At 40.7% G+C, this 9,878-nt stretch overlaps 1 protein-coding gene across 1 annotated transcript; it reads right to left on the minus strand.

The window, feature by feature from the left end:
- Positions 1 to 3,651: 3,651 nt before the first annotated feature.
- Positions 3,652 to 8,472, minus strand: ptmaa (prothymosin alpha a). The gene is made up of 5 exons (XM_041181857.1): positions 8,284 to 8,472; positions 5,654 to 5,722; positions 5,466 to 5,571; positions 4,621 to 4,685; positions 3,652 to 4,225 (listed from the first exon to the last, which is right to left on the minus strand). Exons 1-5 carry the CDS (start codon positions 8,455 to 8,457, stop codon positions 4,184 to 4,186), a joined length of 456 nt encoding a protein of 151 aa, XP_041037791.1. The 5' UTR covers positions 8,458 to 8,472; the 3' UTR covers positions 3,652 to 4,183.
- Positions 8,473 to 9,878: the final 1,406 nt, after the last annotated feature.

Below are 9,878 nucleotides of genomic sequence, written 5' to 3' on the forward strand. Positions count from 1 at the left end.
TCCTCCCCCAGGTGCAATACCAGCAATGGCCACCACTCCTGGTGGCACTGGAGAGCTGCCAGCCTCTGATTGGCCAGATCTGAGACACGACTCCCAGTTCTAGGGGTGGAAGTCCTACCTCCAGTCTATTAACAGCCAATTGGCCATTAAAAGTCTGCAGGTCAGCCATTCTTCTCCTGCAAGGCCTTTCTCCCCACTGCACCTGGCTTCTTAGCTGGGCAGCAGGGACCATCCAGCCCATTGTTACGATCAGTGAATTATTAAAGAATGTCTATACCAAGAAAAATAAATGCTCAAGTAATTTTTAAAGGATTAACTCAGAATCGTATGAGACAAACTCAATAACTAATTTGTTTTTAAATGAAACCTGTAGGAACATTTGATGGGCCGAATGGCCTAATTTCTGCTCCTATGTCTTATAGATAACAGCTTTGCTGTCACAGAATTTTATTGGCACAGAAGGAGGCCATTCGACCTATCTGCACCGGCTCTGCAAATGAGCATTGACCGAGTGCCATTGTACTGCCTTTTTCCCATAGCCTTGCACATTGTTGCTATTCAAATAATTATCTAATGCCCTCTTCAAAGCCTCAATTGAACCTACCTCCACCACACTTCCAGGCAGTACATTCCAGGCCTGAACCAACTCAGTGTGTGAAAGTTTTTTTCTCACCTCACATTTGCTTCTTTTGCAAATCGCTTTTAATGTGTGCCCTCTCATTCTTGATGCTTTTGCGAGCAGGAACAGCTGCTCCCTATCTACTCTGTCCAGCCCTTCATGATTTTGAACATCTCTATCAAATCTCCTCTAAGCCGCCTTCTCTCCAAGGAGAACAGTCACAACCGCTCTAAACTATCCTCATAGCTGAAGTTTCTCATCCCTGGAACCATTCTTGTAAACCTCTTCTGCACTTTCTCCAATGTGTTCACATACTTCCTATAATGTGACACCCAGAACTGTACCCAATATTCTAGCTGGGGTCTAACGAGTGTCTTATATAAATTCAGCATAACCTCCCTGCTCTTGTACTCTATGCTCCTATTAATATAAAGCCCAGGTTACTATATGCTTTATTAACTGCTCTCTCCACCTGTCCTGCCACCTTCAATGATCTATGCACATATACACCCAAGTCTTTCTGCTCCTGCACCCTATCAAAATTTCACTTTATTTTATATTGTCTGTCCATGTTCTTCCTACCAAAATGCATCACTTCACATTTCTCCGCATTGAACTTTATCTGCCACCTATCTGCCCACTCCACCAACTTGTCTATGTCCTCTTGAAGTTTCACACCATCCTCATCACAGCTCACAACACTCCCAAGTTTCGTTCCATCCACAAACTTTGAAATTGTCCCCTGCACACCAAGGTCTAGATCATTAATATATATCAGGAAAAGCAAGGGTCCCAATACCTATCCTGGGGACCTCCACTACAAACCTTCCTCCAGCCCGAAAAATATCCATTGGCCACTACTCTCTGCTTTCTACTTTTCAGCCAATTTTGTATCCACGTTGCTATTGGCCCTTTTATTCCATGAGCAATAACTTTTCTCAAGCTTGTTATGCAGCACACTGTCAAGTGCCTTTTCAAAGTCCATGTACACAACATCAACAGCATTACCCTTATCGACCTTTTGTTATCTTTTCAAAAAGCTCCAGCAAGTTAAACATGATTTCCCCTTTAGAAATCCATGCTGGCTCTTCCTTATCAACCATATTTTTCCCATGTGACTACTAATTCTATCCCAAATAATTGTTTCTAGAATCTTGCCCACCACTTAAGTTAAACTGACTGGTCTGTAATTGTTGGGCTTATCCTTACAACCTTTTTTGAACAAGGGCATAATGTTTGCAATTCTCCAGTCCTCTTGCACTACCCCCAAGTCTAGGGAAGACTGAAAGATTATGGCCAGTGTTCCTGTCATTACTACTCTCACTTCCTTGGATGCGTCTCATCTGGTCCTGGTGCCTTATCAACTTTAAGTATTGATAGTCTATTCAACACTTCCTCCTTGTCAATTTTTAACTGTTCAAGTGACAGAGTTTCCTCATCTGTCACCATGGCCTGTGGAGCATCTACCTCTCTTGTAAAGACGGATGCGAAGTATTCATTTTAATACCTCAGCCATAGCCCCTTCTTCATGTGTAAATTCCCTTTTAGGTCTCTCATTGGCCCTACTCCTCCTTTTATTATTTATATGTCTATAGAGATTCCCCTTTATGTTAGCTGCCAGCCTTTTCTCAATCCCGCACTTCCCTAATATTCAAATACAAACCCAGTATTTGGCAAATAGCTAATTTCACTTCCCTTGTTCAACCAAGTCAGTTTATATTTTCCCATTCTTTGCTGAAGGACATGACTTATACTACAGAATATTTCAACAGGCGACAGTAACCCCCAACTTCACTGGAATGTCCTTCATCCCTGAGCCAAGATAAACAGTAGCAGACTATCAAATTCATTTTTTGGGGCGGGGAGAAATAAAACTGCAGTCAATCCCAATCTTTCGGTCCTTTCCCCACCCAATATCTGCTTTCCATCAGCTGGAAAGCAGTCAACAAGTGATCTCTCTACTAATTTCCATCTTTAGCATAGAGCCAGAGGCTAGTTATAATATTGCCAACATATGGCCACCTGACTAAGCAATTCGTAGCTAAATCTGGGATGAACTAAACCTGGCTGGGTTTATCTGGCTCTATGCCACAAACCCACCACACCAACTGCACAAAATGTTTTAAAAACTAAATGTAATACTAAAACTGCTGAATGACAAGCCTTGTTTCCATAAATTGATGGGAATTTTAGCCAAAGTAAAATAAGAGTTTAATATCATTAACGTACAGCATCAGTTAGATGGGGAATGTGGTACTAAGTTTAAACAGTTAAGAGTTTGACCATCTTAATTTGGATTAAGAGCAATGTCAGTTTCAACAGTTCATTCAAACTGTGAAAAGATGGATGCCACTCAACCATTGTAAACAGATTAAATAGCCATGTCATTTCAATTCCACTGTGCTGGATTTTTCTCAACTATCAGACAAGTATTCACTTCTATATTTCCTCAAATACTAGAGCATTCTGGATATCTGATGTTTTGATGTTAGTTTACTATTGGAATTTTGGTTTTTAAAAATGAATTGCAGCATATTAACAGGAACATTGAAGTGCTGACATTTCATCTAATATCAAACCTAATAAGATATGCTCCTAATAATTCAATGGTGCAAGACAGTGCATTGAAATGCAATCTCTGATCTTGACTGCAAATAAATTAACTTCTTAGACTATGTGAGACATCTAGAATGGTTACTGCATTTTTAAGTTTTAAAAAGAAAAACTTTGATTAGTTCCTATGTTCTATAATCTGAAAAACAAAACAAAAATGGTTTATTCATTTGACTTGCTACTTACCATCTTCAATAACTTCTCCAAATGTAGAATCATATTTCATATATTAATCTATTTGAAGTAGTCAAGGTATGTTTGTGTTTTCACTATTGTGTCCACCATCATTTTGTTTTGAGCATTATAAACTATGTTTACTCAACATTTCAATGCAGAACAAATCAGAGTTCAAAGATGGCGTCAGTGTGTGGAGTATTTTAAGTTGTAATGCGCATTTAAAAAAAGTCTCAACAAGTCAATTCATCAGAAAAACTCAGCAAAATAAAATTCCGGTTTATTGTGGACAACAAACTTTTCACACATACAACAGGCCACAATGGACAGCATTTCAGACAAAAAAACCTTGATCTTTGGCCTTTCCACCTCATACAAACCAACTACTTATAGTACAGCTAAAGTACATACAGTTATTGGAATGCTCAAAATTAATTTTGTTTTTACAGATTACCTTTAAGATAATGTGGCCAAGACATGGTCAAACCACCAGTAAAGTCAGTTTTACAGAAGAACTTCAAAGCCCTGTTTGGTCACCAGAGATCACTGTTTAAATTGGCTGACCTCTAACCATATGTACAAAAATATAAAATGTAAATAAAAATACAAACAAATTCTCCTTTAGGATTTTAAGAAAGAAGTAGGGCCATGAAGTCTTAGTAATTTTATTTTAAAAATTCTGCAGTTGACTTGCACTGGTGTACACTCTACTTAGTGATGATGACCAAGTTTTTCCAACAGAAAAAAAAGGGGGGAAATTGTAGATGAAAATACAGCTTATTCATCATCTGTTTTCTGCTTCTTCTTTGCAACATCATCCTATGGAGTTGAAAAACATTGATGAATAAGTATTTTTGTTATCTTGCCTCATTCCATAACAATTTAAATACAACTTGACTTTTTTTGTTTTACTCATTGTAGCTAGATATTAATTGAAACGAGTTTCAAGATGTTGATGTTAGTTCCAGTACTTTTATATGTATTATTTTAATATGAATATGAAATCATTACATACATTGATTTTCAGTGCAGGTATTAGTACAGTCTTTACAGATCAATCCCAATTATATCCAAACCAGAGAAGCCAACTTTTTTTTTTACTTTTGTTTTTACAAACTTAATTCAAAAGATTAAGAAGCCACTTTCATGAATCTCAACAAGGGCATATCATGTTCATTAAACGGAGCACAAAAAACCATATTGGAACTACGTACCTCTTCATCTTCAGCCACCCGTTTCTCTGCAGCTCCCTCACATTCCTCATCATCACCCTCCTCATCTAGAGAGAAAGAAGCCATCCTTTTAACAGCAAAATGAGCACACACCAAACAAAGCTGCAAAGAAAACATTCTCCTTTCATCTTCACTATATTCACATTGCCAGGCTTTAAGATCCAATGCCCATTTCTACTCAAAAGTGGATGTAGAAAACCCCATTTGCTTCAATCCATATAAGTGACAAAGGTTTAAACAAATACTGAGCCCTGTTGAGTCACAGTACTTACTGTTCCACTCCAAGTGAGAAAAGAACACAAACAGTAAAACAAACAGCCAGAATTTGGAAACATCCCTTGCCATTCTCCAAATGGCCAGTAGTGTCACTATAGAGAACAGTAACTGAATATTAATATTACAGTAACAAAATGGGAACAAAGATTGAACACATACAAAATGAAGTGCAAATTAGCGATGTTGGAAGGAAGGAGTCAAAATGCTACAAATAATGCTTCATGCTATAAAAATTATAAATATTATTATAGGCTGGAAAAGGTTGAACTAGACAGTCAAAAAAAGTTAAGTCTTACAGCTTGTTGAAACTAGGCTGAAGAGGTCCAAAGGTTCCTCAAGAAAAGTTAGAGGTCCTGAAGTACTCCAGACATCACAATGACACTTTTAAAGATTTACTTCACAAATGTCCATACTTATATTAATTTATGACCAAAGTTATGTTCTATTAACCTTTTAGCCAGGTCATTAAAGTAGTAGATGCAATATTTCTCCCCACAGACTTCCCAAATCTTGGCACATTAATCTGTAATACACTGGTAAAAACAAGTTACCTTCTTCATCCTCTTCCTCCTCGTCATCTTCACCAACATCTTCGCTTTCTTCATCTTCTACCTCGTCTGCATTCTCTTCAACTTCCTCTCCATTTTCTTCATTTCCCTAATCAAAATGAATACAACCATGTCAAAATCGTTAATATTTTTCTTGTTTAAAAACCGCAGCAAATAGTTTGGTAACTTACAGCATTTCCATTGGCTGGTACGTCACCTTTGCCATTTTCAGGCTCTACCTCTTGAGTTTTCTTCAAGTCCTTAGAAGAGAAAAAAATAGAAACGATCAAACTTCCTTCAATAAACCATATGATACGAAAAAAAGGGGGGGGGGACTACGATTCATTACTTAGCCTTCCGTCTTAAAGTTTGAGACTCTTCGAACCTCTAAATACGAGCTACAAATAACACGCCTCGACCGTCAGTTCGGGATTAACTAACATATCTCATCAAATGGGCGTCAAAATGGGTTTCTCTGAGAGTATTTATTTACTGGCTAATCCAGCAATCGGCACCGCCCAATCCAGTGGTATCGCGAGGTGTCCCCGCCCGTCCCCCTTAAATCGAGGGTTGCTGGAGCCACGGGGCATATTGGGAATGGTAATGTAATAGTGTGGCGCTGCCTTATTGTTTAATAACCCCCCTACAAACTCTCAGCGTGCTCCGCATGCACCACCTACACGCGTCCTATTGCCAGAAATAGCACACATCCACCTTTAAATGTTTTTTTCTCCGCCATCTCCACAGCAGACCTCCAGTGTGCGAGTCGCTCAAGCGCAACAGATCCACAACATTAGTTCGCTTTTTCATGCAGGTTAAGAGTTGTATTCCCGATCAACGATTTAGAAATACATGTTTTGCCTTCAATGAACAGAAGACACACAGCCCATAGGTTGCAATGATGGAAATTTTTAGCCCATCCAATAAAAAAATACACTTTTGATAAGGTGAATTCCTTATATGCCTAACCCTTTTTTACTCGATAAAAAAGTAACTTGAAAAACATTTTTGCCAATATTTCTCCCGCTGAGAAAGATAACTAAATATATCGCCGCCTTTCACTTTGCGCCTCGCGATCTGATCGCTCCCGACTCAACTTCATGAAATTGTTTCCTAATCTTTATCTGTTAATCCGGTTATCGCTGGCATCATCCCAGAGGCCACCTTTTTGGCTGCCGATATTATCCTTTCTTCTCTGCCCGAAAGATCAATCACGGGATCAAAGTGATTTGTCCGCCAGCATTTAAGGAGCGGGCACCTAATCGGCTCAGTGACACAAAATTATACAAGATCCAAAAATAAAGGCAGCCAAGGTCAGTCACCTTTTAAACCAGTCGACCGGTTACTATCAACTCAGTCCCCGAAAGCGTGATAGAGCCAGGTTCAGAGACGGAAGTAAAGCTCCGGCTCCCACGCTTCAAACCGACTCTTTTCCTCAGACAAATGTCATGTACAAAGAGTCAGAAATTCCTCGCACCGCTTAATCGCTTATTGTGATGCCAAGCCGGCTTCTACAGAATAAACAGGGCAGAATGGGTCTGGCGGGGGTATTTTTTTTTACAATGGAATTTGAAACCTCAAGTCTCAGTCCCTTTATTAACTAGAGGGATATTTACAGCACGGTACAACACCCCCCCCCCCCCCCACTTTTTCAAAAATGGATACGTGTGTTTAACATTACATCTTCCTTTGAGGAAAGCCACAAGAGCGATCGATGTATTTGCTCAACATATCGCGAAAACTACGAGAAATGTTAAAGTCAACAATTCGCAACTGATCTTACGTAAACGTTTATCTGACTTGGCTAAACAGTCACTTCAGATAAAAGGAGGGTATATATATTATTTATTATATATTATATATGCTCCAATACATTTTAATGCTGATCAAGTGCATGCGCCTTTATTGAAGTCAGGAGCAGTGATACCCAGACAGCGCGCTCTTCACAACATCTAAACACAAGCAAGGTCCAACTCCAAACTGCTCTCTGTCAACACACCGAGTACTTGAAAGGGGGAGGCTGCCAGTGGCGGGAAATCGGGTCATTTAACTGAAATCTGAACAACAAACAAGATAAACTGGATTGAACTAGGCGCTGGGAGCCGAGCTGCAGCCTCTCAAACTGCCTGCCCCTTTGATGTTGCTACAATGCAATTCAACTGTATCCGAACAGATATAGCGAGACAACAGCTGCCGGCCAGAAGAACCTGTGCTGAGTGGGGAAGAAAAAAGGCGCGATCGACTTTTAAAGGATAATTTAAATCACCAAATTCACACAAGGAGGGGAAAAGAAAGGTCGACCCCCGGAACGCACCCGTTTTAGGAACAATAAAAGATTAGCTTCCAAAGCGAAGAGACAACTCTCCGCAAACAACAGCTTAACAAACTCGACTTCCATCACAACATCCACACTGCCGAGACGAAATGCAGAAGTTTCTGTACAACAGCATTCCGCCTGAAAAAAGACAAGCGCAGTTTTCTGGGCTTTTCCTACAAGCCCCGTCCAGTGAAACCAAACGGCAACTTTCACAAGTATCTGGCACGTTAAGCACTTCTTAAGACTTCAGGATTCAAATATGTCATTTTTTTAAAAAAAAAGAGACCCTTCCATTGAAAGTTTTTTCTCCTCCTTTCAGAAGTGGCTTGCCATTGCTGACATCAATCACATCTCAGTCATGCCGTCTTAGCACAAAGAGCCCGTGCTGATTCCTTTCACATGTATCAACATGACGATTGTTGCATTTTGTTACTTTTTACCCTCTTCATCAAACCCGTGGGTTTTTCCCTTTCTAAAATAATAACAAAAGGAGCGCACGGTTACCTTCGGGGCTCGCTCGACACTTATTTCTACTTTGCTGTCTGACATTGTTGTCGGTGTGGATGGTTGTGTTTGAGAGTGAGAACGGAACCGCTGCTGCTGCTGTTGCCGGTGCTGGGAACAATGCAAATATGGCTCGAGCCGAGAGTGCGGGGCTCGCGGCGGCGGCTCGCGCATTTACACAGAGCTCGCGTCACCGCTCCCGGTTTAAAGTCACGTGACTCCTGCACTGTCGCCTCATTGGACAGGCTCCCCCAAGCCCGCATTTCCATTGGTCGATTATAAACTCGTCGACAATCCCGATCGCCAAACTTCGGCTCCATTGTTCCGCCAAGGAAATAACATGATGTCAAAAAGAAAGATAAATAAAAACATGAAATTGATTTTAATCCCTCGGTTTAGATTCGAATGGACGGCATTGTTTCTATAGGCGTCCATTTGGGTGTCGGCACGACGTAATTGGTTGATTAGGGATGGGTGGGCGTAGTCCGTTCAGGTCCCGCCTCCTCCATGCTGATTGGCCAATTATGTTACTGCTTATTAATAGGATGTCCAGTGACGTAAGTCGTATGTAATTGGTGGTCGAGATGTCCATCAAGTGATGTCATAGGTTGTGGCAGGTTGCTGGTGATTCGCAACATACGGACCTTGCGCTTCGTGGAGGGATTGTTGTTGGTTCATCTTCAGTGTGGTGTTCGCAAGTTGGCTGCTAGCGTTGGATGAAACTAAATCGCTGAAAGCACGCTTGCTTTCTGATCATTGCAACGGAACTTGCGGTCTTTGAGCTTTTATTGCGCCCCATTGAGGGGCCAGATAGAAATGTTTTTGAAACACTCGTTTGATCGAATGAGTGTGCTTCAATTGTCAGGGGAGCAACTATCCTCCAAAACATAACTGCCTGGAGGAAGGAGATCGACACCCACTAAAGATAAATAGATTTGCGTGGCTGGGATTGTTTTCCTTGCAGAAGAGAAGGCTGAGAGGAGATTTGGTAGAGGTACACTAAAGCATGAAGGGTCTCGACAGAGTAGATGGGGAAAACTATACTCAGTGGTGGAAGGATGGAGAACAAGAGGGCACAGATTTAATGTAATGGCCAAAAGAAGCAATGGAGACAGGAGGAAAAACATTCATGCAGCACGGGATCTGGAATGTACTGTCTGGGAGTGTGGTGGAGGCAGGTGCAATCAAGGCATTTAAGAGGGATAAATACTGCAGTTGCTGGAAATCTAAAACAAAAAATGCTGGAAAAACTTTGCAGGTCTGACAGCATCTGTGGAGAGAAAGACAGAGTTAACATTTCAAGTCCATATGACTTCTTCAATGGGAATTGGATTGTTATCTGAAGAGGAAGAACATCAGGGCTACTGGGAGAAGGCAGGGTAATGGCACTAGGTAAATTACTCTGGTGAGCCAGCGCAGACATGACAGGCTTAAATGGCCTCCTTCTGACCTGTGATAACATTGACCACGCCTCTGCTGCTGAAACCTTTATTTCAGCCTTTATTACCTCTAGACATGATTATTCAATGCACTCCTGCCTGGTCTTTCATATTCTACCCTTTCCACCCTTCTTAAATGAGAGTTTATCTAAAACT

Source organism: Carcharodon carcharias, chromosome 2 (genome assembly GCF_017639515.1).
Source record: "Carcharodon carcharias isolate sCarCar2 chromosome 2, sCarCar2.pri, whole genome shotgun sequence".
Classification (NCBI taxonomy): Eukaryota; Metazoa; Chordata; class Chondrichthyes; order Lamniformes; family Lamnidae; genus Carcharodon; species Carcharodon carcharias.